Source organism: Metarhizium robertsii (genome assembly GCF_000187425.2).
Source record: "Metarhizium robertsii ARSEF 23 chromosome Unknown MAA_Scf_5, whole genome shotgun sequence".
NCBI lineage: Eukaryota > Fungi > Ascomycota > Sordariomycetes > Hypocreales > Clavicipitaceae > Metarhizium > Metarhizium robertsii.
Window position 1 is genome coordinate 3579126 of NW_011942193.1, and position 17220 is coordinate 3596345.

The 17220-nt window shown below is 49.6% G+C and overlaps 4 protein-coding genes across 4 annotated transcripts; 2 read left to right on the forward strand and 2 right to left on the reverse strand.

Moving 5' to 3' along the window:
• Window positions 1-421: 421 nt before the first annotated feature.
• On the forward strand, window positions 422-4277 carry MAA_06854 (cation transporting ATPase; the record flags this gene model as incomplete). Its single annotated transcript, XM_007824852.1, has 2 exons — window positions 422-2983; window positions 3060-4277. 2 exons carry the CDS (start codon window positions 422-424, stop codon window positions 4275-4277), a joined length of 3780 nt encoding a protein of 1259 aa, XP_007823043.1.
• Window positions 4278-4573: 296 nt separating this feature from the next.
• On the reverse strand, window positions 4574-8853 carry MAA_06855 (ABC-transporter; the record flags this gene model as incomplete). Its single annotated transcript, XM_007824853.2, has 3 exons — window positions 4574-7585; window positions 7651-8335; window positions 8366-8853. 3 exons carry the CDS (start codon window positions 8851-8853, stop codon window positions 4574-4576), a joined length of 4185 nt encoding a protein of 1394 aa, XP_007823044.2.
• A 946-nt stretch (window positions 8854-9799) lies between these two features.
• MAA_06856 (uncharacterized protein) lies at window positions 9800-10372 on the forward strand (the record flags this gene model as incomplete). The annotated part of the gene is made up of 3 exons (XM_007824854.1): window positions 9800-9883; window positions 9972-9996; window positions 10059-10372. The coding sequence occupies 3 exons, from the start codon at window positions 9800-9802 to the stop codon at window positions 10370-10372; spliced, it is 423 nt and encodes a 140-aa protein (XP_007823045.1).
• A 2766-nt stretch (window positions 10373-13138) lies between these two features.
• MAA_06857 (Major facilitator superfamily domain, general substrate transporter) lies at window positions 13139-14958 on the reverse strand (the record flags this gene model as incomplete). The annotated part of the gene is made up of 2 exons (XM_007824855.2): window positions 13139-13156; window positions 13216-14958. The coding sequence occupies 2 exons, from the start codon at window positions 14956-14958 to the stop codon at window positions 13139-13141; spliced, it is 1761 nt and encodes a 586-aa protein (XP_007823046.2).
• Between the last annotated feature and the right edge of the window lie 2262 nt (window positions 14959-17220).

The following is a 17220-nucleotide window of genomic DNA, read 5'->3' on the forward strand; positions in this document are numbered from 1 at the left end:
TAACACAGGCTAGTTCCATGTTCCCACTCACCAAGCAATCTACTCCGTACATTTATCGACTTTTTCTACGATGTGCTCAACCTGAGCGAGTAGTGACGAGGTTCCGTCCACTGGGTACCTTTTCTTTTTAGCCTCTGCTCCCCCAACTTACTTTGCCAATCTCCGGATGGGCTATCCAATACTCGGCTCCGTTGATTTCCTTTTTAACCCTGGCGACTTGGTTGGAGAAACTGAAGGGCCGTCTGGTATCCCTTACCGTACCAAGTACATCCCCATCACCGTTACTCGGACCAATATCTTGCGCTCCTCTCTGGACATGCCCAGCCGTTACCGTTTTCATCCCACCCCGTGAAGGCCCGAGAATCAGCGGACTCGAGTACCTTCAGACCATCTAGAGGCTACTGGTTGGCCACGACCATTTATGGATTCAATTGCTATCAAGCCAATCCAGCGCCGTGACAACCATGGCCCGGGGCCGGACCAGAATGCCAGACCTCTAGCAGAGGAGTTGCGCGGAGAGTCGCCCATACCTTCCAACAATTTCGCCTTCACTCCGTCCCAGCTGCACAAGTTGATGACGTTTCGCAGCCTCGAAGCTCTCGACTACTTCGGCGGCACTCGCGGCCTGGCCGTTGGTCTACGGACTGACATCGCTGCCGGCCTCAGCGCTGACGAGACCAACCTTGACGGATCCGTCTCTTTCGACGAGGCCGTGGCTGCCGGCAGGGAAGCGCGCTCCCCCGTACTGCAGAGCGTCCATCCTCCCTCGACACATCATGCCTACCATGCTTTACGTCTCGGAGACGGGCCCGACCGCCATTTTGCGGATCGAAAACGAATATTCGGAGCCAATCGACTTCCGCGCCGGAAACAAAAATCCTTTTTTAAACTCATGTGGATTGCCTTCAATGACAAGCTGCTCATACTCCTCACAATATCGGCCTGTATATCTTTGGCTATTGGCATCTATCAGTCCGTAAGCGCCGAGGAGGGAATGTCCAACATTGAGTGGGTTGATGGCGTCACTGTTGTCATTGCCATTGTTATTATCGTTCTTGCAAGTGCTGCCAATGACTGGCAGAAGAATCACAAGTTCGAAAAGTTAAACGAACGCAAAAAACATCGAGAAGTAACCGTCTTCAGATCCGGGAGAGCGCAACTCATATCTATACAGGAAGTCAATGTCGGAGATGTGATGCATATTGAAGCGGGCGAAGTCGTTGCTGTTGATGGCGTTCTTCTACAGGCCTCCGGTCTCCATATAAACGAGTCCTCCATCTCTGGCGAATCTGGCATGGTACACAAGACTGTCCCTGGCGACCACGATGCCTCCCATGCCGTACTTGCCGATCCCTTCATACTGAGCGGAACTACCGTCACCCGGGGCGTAGGACGTTACCTAGTCACCTCCGTTGGCTCCAACTCTACTTATGGCCGTACTCTCATGTCCCTGCGTGAAGATGTGGAGGAGACGCCATTGCAAGCCAAACTGGGGCGACTAGGCAAGCAACTCATAGTGTTTGGAGCCGTTGTTGGCGCCATCTTCTTCGTCATTTTGTTCATCCGGTACTTGGTTCGACTGAAATGGATGGCAAGCAAAGGCCCGTCCAACAAGGCAGAGGAATTTTTCCATATTCTCATTTTGTCTATAACTGTCGTCATAATAACAGTACCCGAGGGCTTGGCATTGAATGTCACCGTCGCACTTGCGTTTGCTACCACACGCATGCTTCGTGACAACAATTTGGTTCGACTCATTCGTTCGTGCGAAGTAATGGGCAATGCTACCTGTGTCTGTTCCGATAAGACCGGCACTCTTACGCAGAATAAAATGACAGTTGTTGCTGGTCGCATTGGTCTTGACGGCACTTTCAATGACATGGACTCTCCAGTTGTGGGAGCTGGGCAGCCTCAACCGGGATCTGCTGTAATCGGGAATGAAGGATCGACGAAGCTCGTTTCTGCCATGTCACATGAAGTCAAGGACCTTATCAAAGACAGCATTGCGCTGAATTCCACTGCGTTCGAGAGCGATGACTCCAAAGTCTCCGACTATTTCGGTTCCAGCACCGAAACTGCACTACTCAAATTTAGCCGGGACCACCTGGGATTGGGGCTTTTGACAACGGAGAGGGCCAACAATCCGGTTCTAACCATGCTGCCATTCGAGTCCTCCCGAAAGTGGATGGCAGTGCTCATCCGGCTTCCCAATGGAAGGTATAGATTACTAGTCAAGGGTGCCGCTGAAATCGTGTTTGAGTATTGCGCTTATGTTTTGGAGGACCATACATATCAACTCACAACTGTCCGCCTATCCGAAGATGACAGAACTGGGTTCCGGGCAACAATTCAAGACTATGCAAGTAGCATGTTGCGCCCAGTAGCTATCGCGTACAAAGATTTTGATGAATCGGAAGTTTTCGAAAGCCCTGATGATGATCCTGCTACCATTAACCTTGAATGGCTTGCTTCAGGACTGATATTTATTGGGTTTTTTGGCATCCGTGATCCTCTGCGTGAAGAGGTTATCGCTTCGGTCAAGAAATGCCAAGACGCCGGAGTGTTTGTCCGCATGGTTACTGGCGATAACTTTCTAACGGCTAAGGCTGTTGCTGCCGAATGCGGCATCTATTCAGGCGGCGGGGTTGCGATGGATGGACCAACTTTCCGAAAGCTTTCCGAATCCCAGCTGGATGAGGTGATTCCACGTCTTCAAGTTTTGGCAAGATCGAGTCCAGAAGACAAGCTTCTCCTTGTAACCCGTCTGCGAGCAATGAAGGAGACTGTTGCTGTGACAGGGGATGGCACCAATGATGCCCTTGCTCTTAAAGCCGCAGATGTTGGTTTTGCAATGGGAATTCAGGGCACCGAGGTTGCCAAGGAGGCGGCGTCTATTATTCTTCTTGATGATAACTTTGCTTCCATTGTGAAATCTTTGAGCTGGGGTCGCACAATTAATGATGCCGTTAAAAAATTTTGTCAAGTAAGTGAGGAATCGCGTAGCGAAGATGGTGTGCTCTTTAAACCTTTCTCGCACATGAACTAATAGAATAATACAGTTTCAATTCACAATTAACATCACAGCTGGTACTCTCACCATTATTTCGAAGCTCGTCGGTGACTCCATCTTCACAGTAGTTCAGTTGCTCTGGATCAACTTGATCATGGACATATTTGCATCCTTGGGTCTTGCTACTGATCTTCCCTCGCCTGACTTTCTTAAACGCAAGCCAGAACCCCGCAATGCTCCAATTATCACCATCACAATGTGGAAAATGATCCTAGGGCAAGCTATCTATCAGCTTGCCGTCATCTTTACAGTACACTATGCTGCCTGGGAAATATTTGACCCGCATACGCAATCGGAGATTGAAAAGCTGCAGACTCTAGTGTTCAACATATACGTCTGGATGCAGTTTTTCAATCAACACAATTGCCGAAGGGTGGATAACAAGTTGGATATCTGGTACCAAGGAGTGCTGCGCAATCCTTGGTTCATTGGTGTCCAAGTTCTCACTCTGGTAGGCCAGTTTGTCATCATCTTCAAAGGCGGAGAGGCTTTTGACACTGTGCCCCTGACAGGAGCGCAGTGGGGATGGAGTATGCTTTTTGGAATACTTACCCTTCCTCTCGGTGCGTTGATCCGCCAGGTGCCAGACAGATACGTTGCCTCTTTTTTCCAAAGAGTCGGTCACTTCCTTCGATGGATTACCAAGCCATTCAAGGGATGGTGCTCTTGTCTCTCTATTTTACACATTCGCAGCCGTGAAAAGCTGGATCAAGATTCTCGGGAGATGGCCTCTTCCACCAAGGGTGGGAAGACTGGTGGTGGGAAGACTGGCGGTGAAGACATAGCAGGCTCTAAGCGACCTATAAGTGGATCAACGCACAGTGAAGCGTCTGGTCACAGAGGGCACGCATCGGGCGCGGTTGCTGAAAGCTCCAGCGAGGTTGATGAAGATGTAGACCTCCAAGTATTAGTCGAGGCTGCGAGGTTGGGTCGTTCTGTTGGCAAGAATGTCTTGGAACTCCATCCCAAGACACTGGAAGATGACCCAATTATCCGAAAAAGAAGCAATTTTAGCCTTCCGCCGAGTCAGGACCCGGCAATCATGCAATTCATGAGTAGAGCTCATGACGAAGAATCTGCTCGTGTGCCTCGAAGAAGAAGACGAGCAAGAGCTGTTTGGGTTGAACCAACTCGACCCAGGCCAGTCACCACGCCACAAAAGCCCGGGTTGACATGGGAGAGTTTTCTGCGATCTAAGCGAAGATGAGAGGATACACTATAAAACAGAAGGGGAGATAGATTTTTTATATACTCATTGGCCAGAATAGGTGTATGGAGAAGAGGCATTTGCAAGGTTACAAAAAATTTGTATACATCATTTTTGTCACGATGAGATGACATCTATATAGTACTCATAGAGACTCTTAATGCTACAGATCTGCGATCTAGCCCGCTCTGGCCACATCAAAGACATAAAGAAGGTAAATCATTTAGCTAGTATTCTATTCAACTCTGTATAGCTCTTCCTGGCACATCTACACTAATTAAACCTCCTGGTACATATCATTCTGCGCCGTAACGAACAAGTCGCCTCAAGGGGCCGCGATTTGCCACCAATGAAGTGTATGTCCCCTGGTCAACCTTGGTACCAGCGTCGAGAAGCACGACCTCGTCTACAACCTGCATCATTTTTACACAATGAGTAGCCACAACGACAGCCATGCCACGGGTCTTCCTTTGCGACGATCGAATAAGGGTCAATGTCGCTGAACGGACTGTGGCTGCGCTGTCCGAATCTAGCGAGCTTGTAGGTTCATCCAGAACAAGAAGTTTTGGCTTTCTTGCCAGGGCACGCGCTATGTTCACCAGTTGAGATTGGCCCCCTGACAGTGTTTGGCCTCCATCGCCGACGACAGTTTCATACGCATTTGGAAGAGAAATGATGAACTCATGTATCCCTGCTGCTTTGGCGGCTTGGATAACTGACTCTTGTAGAGACTGCGAGGATGCCGACTGAATCCCGTAGGCAATATTTTCGGCAATGGTGGCCGGAAAAAGAAAGGGCTTTTGCGGGACGTACGCCATTGTTGAACGGAGGCATTCCATGTCGATGTTGGGTAGGGGCACATTACCAAAACTCAGCCCGAATCTGTCGACCTCTGCTTCGTTCTGTGACAACTGATTCGGTGTGTTGACCCCGAGCAGAAGCGATAATGCTGTAGACTTTCCACTTCCAGACGCGCCGACTATTGCCAGAGACTGGCCCGGATTGATGTCAAGGGATAGGCCATTCAAAATTTTAGGAGAAGACCGGTCAGGCGTGAAGTCTACATTACGCATCTGAATTGGGAGCGGGGAGGAAGGCTGATTTGGCAAGTATCGCGACGGCTGAGTAGCTTTGGGTAACTGAACATACTCCAAGAAATCTGCTGCTGCTTGTTTAGACGCTGCAAGTTCGGGAAGGTTATTTAGAAGCTCAAATGTAGTGCCAATGCAAAATAACAAGAGGTTGATGACTTGAAGAATTTCATCCACGTTGGTTCTCGGGTCTGTTGCTACAATCAAGGTGCCATAATAAAAGACCAAAGCAGTGAGGGGCATTATGACAGATTGGTAAAGACCAAATAAAGGACCTGTGTAAAGCGATTTCTTAATACCAACGCGGAGAGCTTCGTCTGATGCTGAAGATTGCTTGCCACTAAAATAAGACTCCAGTGCAAATACTCGAACGAATTCGAAGTTGATAAGTGCTTCTTTAAGCATGGCGGAAGAATTTGTGGCCGCGTCATTGCATCTCTGCTCCCATGTGGAACTGACGACGGAATATGCCTTCACGGCAAAAATGATCAATGGTAAAGGGGATAGTGTGACTAGTGTCAATTTCCAACATATTGTGATAGCCCAGATGATCGATATGGATATAAGTGCGAGAACAATGATTGCAGCAGGAATGACCTTGCCCACGATACTGCGCATCTCTTGAGCGTTCCGGTCCAGACATTGACTGAGCTGTGCGGATGTTGTCTGAGTTCTTTGGAACCATGACCTTGACTGCCCCAGGACATTCCTGAATGCTTGTTTTCTGAGGTTATCAACCCATGTTTGGGAAAGTCTATCGAACAGGTAATGCGCCCCTCCTGTAGAAAGTCCGTCAATGACGGCAACCGCCACAAGATATAAAGCCCACCTCGCCCCTTCTTCTTTGCCTGTCTTGGCCCACATCGCACTAAGAAGCCGAGAAAGACAGTAAGAGAAGGCAGGTGTTGCGGCAGAAGTAACTAGACAGAGAACGATGGCAAAAATGAGAGCCACACGGTCTCGGTTTGCGATGGAGGGCCATACCGTGCTGACAATGCCCAGCAAGGACGCAACTCGGCGATTAAATGGACCGTAATCATTCTCTGATAATCCATCTATAGCTGAAATGCTATCATCCTGGCTTTCTTTTTTCGTGTAGGTAGATTCTTCATCATCCTCGATATACTGTCTTCTGACACTCTTCTCTGTTACTGACGTCTGCGTATCTTTTAACCCAAAGACCCAGTCTTTGTGTAAGAGTTCACTGTTTGCGCCTGGTGTTTCGAAATGGCGATCTAGGTAGTTCGAAAACTGCTGCTTTGTCCCTTCGCAATCGGAGGGCAGTTGCCAACACGTGGATGGCGGTCGTGTTACACTTTTGCGGCAATCAGCTCGGGAAGTTCTTCTATCATGGCAGCTGTCTGTTTTTGCGGATAATGTTAGGGAGGGAATGTTTTGCGGCGAGACAGTGGGAAACTGGCTGTAGTATGCATGGGATGATTGGCTTGTTTGTTTTGTCGTAGTTGAATTCGAAGTCAAGCTATCTCGCGAGCGACGGTGATTTGATGGCCCCTTAATTTCCGAGTTACAGAAGGCTGTTGCTACATCCCGTAGCTCTCGCATTTGTCCCTGGCGAAATACAGAGCCATTTTTCAGAATGTAAACGAAGTCTTGATCCTCAATGTTTGACAAATCATGGGTAACAACGACGGTGGTTTTCTCTTGTCGCCACCCCCTGACGGCCGTCATGAATTCGGATTTACTGATAGGATCCAAGGCACTCGTGGGCTCGTCCATAACCAAGACTACCGGATCTCGTAACCATGCCCTTGCCAGAGCAAGTTTCTGCCTCTGGCCACCACTGAGTATATGGCCATCAGATGAAATCACTGTAGATAATCCGAAAGGCAAGTTCAGTATAAGGGATCGTAACCCCGCAAATCCACCTGCTTGGGAGACATCAGATGCAGTGACCTCTGATGGATATGTGTGTCCAAGTGCCACATTGTTGAAGAATGTGTCATGAATGACAGGACTGTTCTGCTGTACTAAAGCGATTTGGCCCCGGAGACAACTCTGGCATAGCTGGTCGACAGGATAGCCATCAAACAATACTTTCCCACTAACAGGTTTCAGAAGATTGGCGATCAAGGCACAAATTGTGCTTTTGCCTGATCCAGTGTCACCAATCAAAAAAGTCATATTCTTTGCCGGGAAGTGCAATGATGCTTCTGTCAAACAATTGTTGTCAGGATTTGATTCATAGGCAAAGTTTACCTATACGAAGCATTAGCCCGAGGTCCATCTCACACCATTCGAAAGACGCACACGCGCAGGCTTACCCTTTCTAGCCGAACGTCGCCAATGATTTCCTGATGATTTTTGGCAGAAGGCGCTTCAAGGCTTCCCTCCGATTTGGCAAGGCCTGATAGGAAGCAAGCTGCGCCTTTGCCTTTGAGCAAGACAAGCCAGTGACCAACCAGGGCTTCAATACCTTGGAATGCCGTAAGAATTGCGTAAAAGGTTGTGACAACGTTTCCGGGCGGCATGCCCTGTTCAACCAAGACGAGGCCATACCAAAAGCCAAGAACAAAAACAGAGATCGACCAGAAGGCAATGTAGCCCGCTTGAATCGAGTTGCAGCGAACTTGAATCAAGAAGTGTCGAGCAGCATTTTTAAGCGCCAAGGCATATTTGGATACTTCCCGATCATGGCCAGAATATACCGTGACAAGATCGATTCCGTTGACGGCGGCGGCGGCGGAAGTGGACGCCTTCTGTAAGTGTTGCTTCTGTAGCCATATTTCGGCATCCACATTACGCGTGACGATGCAAAGAATGATGAAGGATACAGGTAAAGTCGTCAAGAGAACCAATGCTAGTTTCCAAGAGTAGTATAGAGCTATAGCAAGTGAAGAACACGATGTAATAATGTCACTGATGATGAATCCGAGCACCTGAGATGTTGCCAACTGAAGATCACGGATTTGCCTAGCAATAGACGTGTTAATCGATACGGAAAGGTGACTGTGTTAATACGAATAAGAGTCATCTTACGTGTGTAATCGAATGTGAAGTCCCTCAACACCGTCATTCAGTGCCGCAAACCACTCTGGCCGCTTGGACAAGAGACTGGTGAAGACAAGCCTGCGAGCTTCGCGCGCTTGCAATTCACCAAAGATAATCCAAAGGCCGAGGAATGAGCTGTTTACCATCCAACTTCCGATACCCAGGCCGACAAGCACAAGGCACCAAGTAGAGACATCAGCAAGAGCGATCTGTCCTGTGCGTGCTCCTTGGCCAAGCTGCGAAATGATGTCAAAGACTCGACCCAGGACTATCGAAAGGAGTGTCCTCAAAGCTGAAACCAAAGCTGCTGCTCCGAGGGCCGCAGAGAAAATACCAATATGCTGTTTCCTGGTGAAGAAAAGGAGCAGTTTCCAGGAATACCCAGTCATGCTGCTGACACTGGAGCTTGGGCAGACTTGAAGCGAATCCAATGAAGGCTCGCTCTTGGTCCCAGACATTGGATTTGACGGCTCCATAATGCAAGCATCGTGTAGTAGAGGCTGAAATCGGTCATTTAACAAAATATGACAAGAGCATGAGAGAGTAAACCACGGGGCAAGCTGAGAACTGGCGTCAAGGCGGAAGCTGCGGAAACAAAGATCATGACTGGAATAACTAGTCTCTCTACACGGTACGTACAATGGCACGACCCTGTCTAGAAATGCATTGACTTGTTACTAGACGGAAATATGGAAGTTGATTGTCACGAACCCATTGTCCCACACGAGTTGCATACTATTGTTCAGGACATCGCGGCCCTTGCGACGGGCCAAAACAACAAACAACGGGAGCAGTGACAGCGCGATGCATGACAAAGAGCTTTGTTAGCAAACTATATGCTTATATTTAAACGGCTATGAGATAAAAACTCCCCGATTGATGCATCGTTGCTGAAAAAGTCCTGCTGGGTTGACCCTTCTGGTGTGTGCCAGTGCCATTTTAGATCTGCCCCAATATGGAGCGCGTGCGTGCGGTCTGTCAAAAACCCAAGTGCTAGAAGACAATGCAAAGGCCGCTGGCTACAGGTCTTTGAGCTGGGCGTTCGCATGACTGGATCGAAGAAGCTATGCCGGCTACACAGGGATTTGAGGTAGGAAGAAGATTTTGGCAGTCGTCGTTATGTTTACTGCATGTACGTAACCAATCACCACGGTGTCACAGTGTTTTTTCACGGTGCTAAGTGGTAGCTGGCACAGTGACAAACGGTCAACTGATGTCATAGGCCGAGCAATTGAGAGCTTTCTAGGCTCATCGAGAAGCAACACAATGCCCCTCCAAGAAAAGCTCCACCACTGACCCCACGTTGGACTTTTTCCAAGACAAGACGACTTTGACCTGCTGCCACGACCCCCACGACGACTGACTGGTTTATGCAACATTAACAACAACAGCAAAGAATAAGAACTAATTCTGGTCGTCAAAATGGATCCCATGGAGAGCATGTCAGTGTCCGGGGGCCGCGTGCCGGCCAACTTCAATGCGGAGGATGCCGGAAATATGGAGGATGTGCGTTAACGCAACACACCCCAGCTGTTGCCAACCATGTCAATTCGAGGATCAGGCTCGCTGACCATATAACTATATGTACTACTAGATGGAGAAGCAATTTGCCGTCAAAGGTACGTACACGTAATTCTCCTTGTCTTACAGCTGCAGCGGCCGCTAACCCTCACTCTTGCAGTTGTCCAGCACATGCAAACCTATTGGTCTATCCTAGAGAAGGTCAAGGGCTCGACTCTGCGTTTAACAAAGATGGACGATGAAATATACAGCCACCTCAAAGAAGCATTCCCTGAATTTGACCCCGCCGCAACCGTCGACGAGGATGAGATGAAGAGCAAAGACGGCAAGGAACGCTGGAGGAACTTCATGATGGCATACGAGAAAAAGGTTGACGACTACAACTTTGGAACCATGGTGCGCAATAACGCCAAGGCAGAATATGAGGAAAACACTACCATCTTTGGTGAGAATGCACCAATCATGCTTAATTGATGAAGATAAAGCAGGGCGTTGGGCTGATAGTGCTGTCTCATACATAGTACCCCGAATGCAGTTTTATGCTATTGAGATTGCAAGGTACGTACCAGGATTCCCATTTCCGCAAAGCCAACAATGACTCAGTTGTTAAGTCATTCACGTGTAGAAACAAGAACGGCCTAAACGACTGGATCTACGAGCAGGCTCAAGGACAGAAGGCCAAATAAAAATAAGAAAACGGTTTACACCGTGCCTTTCAAGAACCAGACAAAGTTTCAAGCGGGAACAACAATGTGGATGTCTTGTGTTTTGTCAATTTGGACGGATTGTCCTCTTTGTCTAATTACCAGTAGTCTGACCAGAATTGGCCACAAACTATTACTAGAGTTTTCCGGCCTGGGAAGACTCAAGGTCCCTTCTGTCAGCAATTGGCTACAAAAGTCTCATCCCAAGAGTAGATCTGCCTGAAATTTAGCAACGCGCAAGCGGGAACGAATGGATACATCTGCTTACAAGCTGATATATGCGGGAAACTTGATATGTATCAATATCTGAGCAGCTAGCGGCTAGATACTTCCAGCACTTGGAAGCCATAATAAAACTATCTGGCTAAACTATGGCCTGGCCGATGGGATGCTACATATAATAGCGCGTGCGCACGGGACTCTTGATCCGACTTTTGCAGACGAACTTTGATTGACGACTCATCACGTCAACCTTGCATACCCTACTTACCCTATGGATACTGGGTTTTCTCTGAACTCCCGGTACGCATCATACGTCTCCGTCCCTTTTGCGGCTTGCTTCGCCGCGGAGTCCGCCGTCTCATTGAATGCTCTTGGAATTCTCCAAAATTGTACTTTCACGCCGCAGAAGTCCCATCGCTCAACTTCGCCGAGGGCCATCTCCCACAGATCTTTATTCATCACCGCTCCAGATGACGTTCTCCATCCGTTGTGCAACCAAGTACGAGCCCACTGCGTGGCGCCTTTAGCCACGTGCTCGGAGTCTGTTGCGATAACTATCGTCTCGCATCCTTCACCCTTCCAGTCTCGGAAACGAAGCGCCGCGAGCACGACACGTAATTCAGCTCTATTGTTTGTTTGACTCGACAAGTCACTAAATGGCTCTTGGTTCTCCAGTCGGGCTGACACATCCCCTCGTATCTGATCGTCAGTTGGTCTGAAGACTAAAGCCCATCCTGCCTTTGGGTTGGCCTGTCCATTGTTGAGACAGGCACCATCAGTATAAATCAACATTTGACCCGGATCATGTCGGTGAAGGAATCGAAGTACGTGTGGCCTAGCTCGACGGCGGCTAACAGTTGGGGGAAACAATTCCTGGGGGCGTGGATGCCGTTGGTGGTGGAACGAAAGCGGTTGGGAAAATGCGACCCGTGCCTCGTCTAATGCTGAGACTGTCAGATCTTTCTCCCTGTGTCAAGTCCACGTCGTTAAGTAGTGTAGGAAGAGCAGCGGATATTCTGGGGCCGTATAACGTGGTTAAAGCTTGGCCGCTCACTCCAATGTTTGCATGAGACGACCGCCCTTGATACCCGGAATCCGCATCTTCCTCATCGTCCTGAGTGAAGCTAAAGTCCACACAGCAGCGACCACAAACCACGAGGCCATGAGCTCAGCAGACCATTTGGCCATAGGGCAGTGCAGTCACGAGGTCCTTATATGAAGGCATGCTGAATACTGTGAAGTAGCAGATTCAAGAATATGCCAATTGACTCAGATTAATGCACAGAGGCACAAGACCGTGGTGCGTTGGATAGGAAAGTGTGCGGTGCTTGGGGAAAACATACAAATTTACTCAACAAAAATAGACCGGAAGGAGCTACTGTCCTCCTTCCCCAGTAGTTGGGATGCCAGCAAGCTAAGTCATCATGAAAGAGCTTCTTTGCGCCTCCATTTTTCTTCTTTTACCACGAGTAGTGGGGTATATTGATGCATTGATTCATAAACACTAGTCCAGGCGCAGATCCCAGTTCCTTGCTCTATCCTTTCTATTCAATCTTACCTAAGCTGTAAATTGGAAGAGAGTTGCTCAAATGAAAATACTCTAGCTACTTAGTCTCCTTGTCTAGGAGGACATGAAGTCTGTTAATAAATAACGCGCTTTGAACGGGCAGGTTTTCACTACCAAGGGTGTGGCCGAATTCATGGGACTTTTTATCGGAAATATCGTAAGCCTTAGTATAGTTTACAAGCATTTAAAACTCTATTATTATATCAAATTCAGGGGGTGGGATTGCTGTAGCATCTAGCAGCCTTTGCTTCATATTTGAAAATGAATAAGCGGCATCAAAGAATCGCGATGTATTAGTTATTTGCACTGGGGTACTGATGCGTGGCTAATGGATATGCAGATGGTCCATTCCTAAAGTAATAGCATTAAAGAGAGTAAACCATATACATCACTCTCGAACCTTATATGAAAGCCCATCTGGCCTCCTGTTGCGACATAATTGTTACCCTCCTCAAACTCAATAGACATGACGAGAGGGAAATAGAAAAGGGTGAAATACTGCACAGGTTATAGGGTAGGCATTGTCACTATAACTTTTTCGTTCGCTAAGGATGGTAATCCAATAAAGCCCAAAATGAATGAAAATACCGAAAATGGGACGGCTTGGTACTCAGGGAGGGGTGTTCCCTACATCTATAATGTTTATTGTTTATTTTCTACACAGCCTTGCGGTTTCCTTAACGCCGCTACACGGGGCCAAAATGATACACCACCAGAGAAGAAACCTTCCTCATACCACATCCTATTCTATTGGTGTTGGAGAGACTTCACTTGTGGTTAGTAAGAAGCACCAGGGAAAAGAGTATGGACCATTTAGCACTTACATTTGCAAGTTTACTCCGTGACCGAATCCTTTGACCAAAAAGCAGCAGAACCCAAGGGATGACAGACAACACCATGGCAATACCGCCCAGCATGCCCCCTGCACCCTTGAGGCCCAGATTGGTAAACATTGCCTTTACAATGAGGGGAAATATGCCACCCAAAACGTTGCGACAGAAATTCTGAGCTGCCAAGGCCGAGGATGCATAACTCTGGTACGAATCGGCAAGATAGTTAAACGTCGCTAGATAGATGGAGTATATGCCCCAGACGGCAAAGCCGAGACCTATGGCTTCTGCATATCCACTCATAGATTCGGGGCACAGGAAGGCTCCGAACAAGCCGGCGGGTAGGAACAGCGCGGTAACGCAAGCAAAGTAAAGCCTCGCCTCGGGGGAGTCAGTCGGGAAACGGTTTCTCATAAAAGCCCAGAACCTCGAATCTGAATACTCAAAATCTCCCTTGTGGACACGCCATTGCGGGTGCTTGAGCAGATGTTGCTGCAAGATGCTCACTGCTGTTGCGACCACAGCGGCGGCCATGATGGCACCATAGACGCGGCTGGAGAGGTCGAAACTGTTTTCATATAGAAAAGGCACGACAGAAAAAGACATGTAGAGAACGGCCCAAGAAAACGCCGCCCAGAGGGAAAACGAAAAGACGACGGGTTCGGTAAAAAGCATGTGGAAGGGCCGCCTCACGGACAAACTCATCATCTGGAACACAGGAGGGCGTTGTTCGTCTTCCTTGACAACCCAGCGAATACGCAAGTACCTGTCTTGACTGCCATGTCCCCCCTTTTGATCCTCGTCGGAAGATGCGCAGGAGGCAATGGGCAGCGGTGGCGAAGAGGCCGGCATACACACGCCATAGATTCCCCTGGACTCGAGCTTCTCATACCACTGGTTTAGCCTTTCAGCTTTTCTGGTTAGTAGGACTGAGGCGCGGCTTTCCTTGAACAAGAGAATCAACAAGATGAGAAGCACGCCATCCAGGACAACCTGGTGCCAAAAAGTCCACTTCCAGGCCGTGGTAGTTTGCCCAAGCCGCTTCATAAAAGCCGTGCCGACCAGTGGCCCGGCTCCGGTTCCAGCCAGAACAGAGCCGCTGAAGAGGGCCATGGGCGTGTTGCGCTCCTTTTTGTCCCACAGGTCCGCAATGACACCGCCGACGACGGAGCTAAATACAGATGCACCGGCTCCAACGAAGAAGCGTGCGACGAGGAGCCCGGCAATGTGAGGCATGACGGCGCAAATAGCCTGAAACACGACGAATACTACGCCGGCAATAATGAAGACGGGGAAGCGACCCCAAATCTCCGAGATGGGCGCCAGTGCCATTGGTGCGAAGGCGAACCCTGCACAAAACGTGGTAATGCCAACCAATGTGACGATCCGGGTTGTGTCAAGGTCCTGGGCAATGATGCCGGCTGGGGGTGAATAGCAACCCGCGGTGTAGGCAGTGAGAAACGTGGCGACGCACGAGAGTGCCAACGAAACATTCTTTCGAGCTGGACTCCATTTGAGCGGGGACATGTATGGCTTCAGGTCAGGACAAGGCGGGTAGACGCTGACACTTTGTTGCGGCTTTGGCACCGAGGGCAGGGCTGTGTCGAAGGACAGGTAACAATATGTGATTGGGCTTTGTTCACCCAAGCCGGCAGTCGAGCTGTGTTCTCTGGCGAAGCCGAAAGAGCAACAGCCTCCCGCTTCGGTGGTGTTGTCCAGCTCCCTGGCAGAGACCATAGCGCAGAGATATAAGGCTGCCGGTATGCCGTGAACCAGACGACGGCGGGAGACTGGCGATGATGGTTGAGGGGTTGATGGACCGAGAGACGGGACAATGAATGGCAGTTCAACAGGACCGGTTGCAATTTGAACTCGAGGCGTCTGGTAGGCGTAGACTATGCCACCCCAACGTCAATGTAGAGAGCGGTTGACGGCCGACTCTCGACTCGGAGCGAGGGCGTCCATCTCACGGTTCGGAACATGAAGATTGGGGGGTTCGGTTTATATTGTAGGAACATACGCCCGCGGCCCGTTGTCCAAGAGCGATGACGGACATTGGCGGGAATAAGAGGTGATCCTTCATGCTCCGCATCTTAGCTCATGCCCAGGGTGTCAAATGCCGCTATTGAGCGCACTGGCGAATGGCTAATGCGAAATTGCTGCTGAGGTGCGTGGGCCCGGAGCCCAACGGTGAGAAATGTCAAGTGGAAGGCGCCAAAACTTTGATTCGATTCAAAGTTGGGGTGTGGACATGGAATGTCTCCAGCCGGGAATAACCTTCGGAAACAACATTTGAAGCCTCGGGCACAACCCGCCTGGCCAGGTGGACGCGCATTGACCCCTAATCTCGACGTAGCCAGAACTTTTGAGCGCGCCGGATACCAGCCAACCCTTGACTAATATATCTTGACTCTCTATCCAAAATACTACTCTGCAACTAGCATTCCATGAAATCGTGTCCAATCGCCCAGAATCCCGGTCAACTGGTCATGTTCTCCCCACCCCGACATCTAGGCAGTCTCATATTCCCGACTATGACCGGTCAATGCACGGGTCGCGACTTGCCCGATCCTCGGATATCACTCGCGGCAAATCTTTGACCAAGTCGAAATCGCCTTGCAAATTTCATACGACGACCAGCCATCTCCCTGCTACATTGCTTGGGTCCACTGACGTCCGAATTAGAATGAACCCATTGTCCTCGACCTTGATCCCTGCTGCTTGAGCTGCCAATCACATGTCATGCCCAGTGCCGGCGATTATCAACCCCTATGAGTATGCTCCATGCTAACGAGAACCACTTGAATATGTTACGTCGGCTATTGACTCGCATCTTGTCTCCCTAGACAGGTCGGCTGGCGCCGATTCCGCGTGGCTGGGTCTACGACAACCCGGGCAAGCCTCTTCACGATTTGTAAGTCGGCAAACCCCTATGGGCTGGGTCGGAGCAAGCTCGGGGGGGGCCCGTCGCGTCGTGAGATAATTCCGCCGAAACGGAGTCAGCTTCCTGCTACTGATTCTGGCCCTGCGATGCAGCGTTCCTATGTGGTTCATCTCTGGCCGAGTTTGCTGGTTTCCTTGTGACTGGCCACTTCCCTTCTTACTCACCATGACGACGATGGCAAGCGAAACCAAAATAGCCAAACAACCCCAGTTGTGACTCCTGCCACGACCTTTCCGTTTGGGCTCCCATCTGTTGGCGATGGCCTGCGCGTTTTTGGCTCTGCAGTCTGCGTAGTGAGGACTGTAGAGCTCTCGGGGTCCCTGATTCAGACTCTGTCCCAGCAGTAATGGTACTTGAGGGCCAATTGTGAGCAGAATGAATACCTTGGTAGCCGAACAGACTCTCGTAGAGCCTTGCTTTGGTCTTTCCTTCTCCATCGAATCTCGAAAGCCGGAACCGACAGAATGCTACCACCGAACGTTGTACGAGCATATCGTTGGTCTTCCCTCGTCTCATTGCATTCGTAGCCGCTGCCCGTGACGTTGTTGTTAGCTCAACAAGAAACATGCTCCGTATCGGGAGAGGATTATCTTACAATGGAATACATCCCACGGCAGTCTCTCCCGGCTGTATCGACCACCCGCTCTGCGGTTCTGTCACTTGTGTGCACTGTGGACGGTATCCTTCGAAACACTGACCAGGGAAATAGAAACCCCCATCTCCCTACAGAGCCAACCTGCCAGGAACTCGACAATGCAAAAATTCCGATGGCAAGAGTGGCGCCGGGCGAGGAATCGCCTGTGGTCATAGGCATATATCTCATCACATTGGTTCCTCTTGAAGGCGTTTCTATACTCATGATGGAAAATGGAAGTCCTTACACTTGAGATGTCAGAAGCCGATGATTAACTTCGGCGGCGGATATGAGAGCAAACTGCCGCCAGAACTTGAGAATTGGGCCTCGCTCACTACTCCCACATGCGACAGCCGCCAGCCTCAAGCCGCGATTCGGCTTGACTCCCTATAGTCTGTCACTCCGAAATTATAGAGGAAAC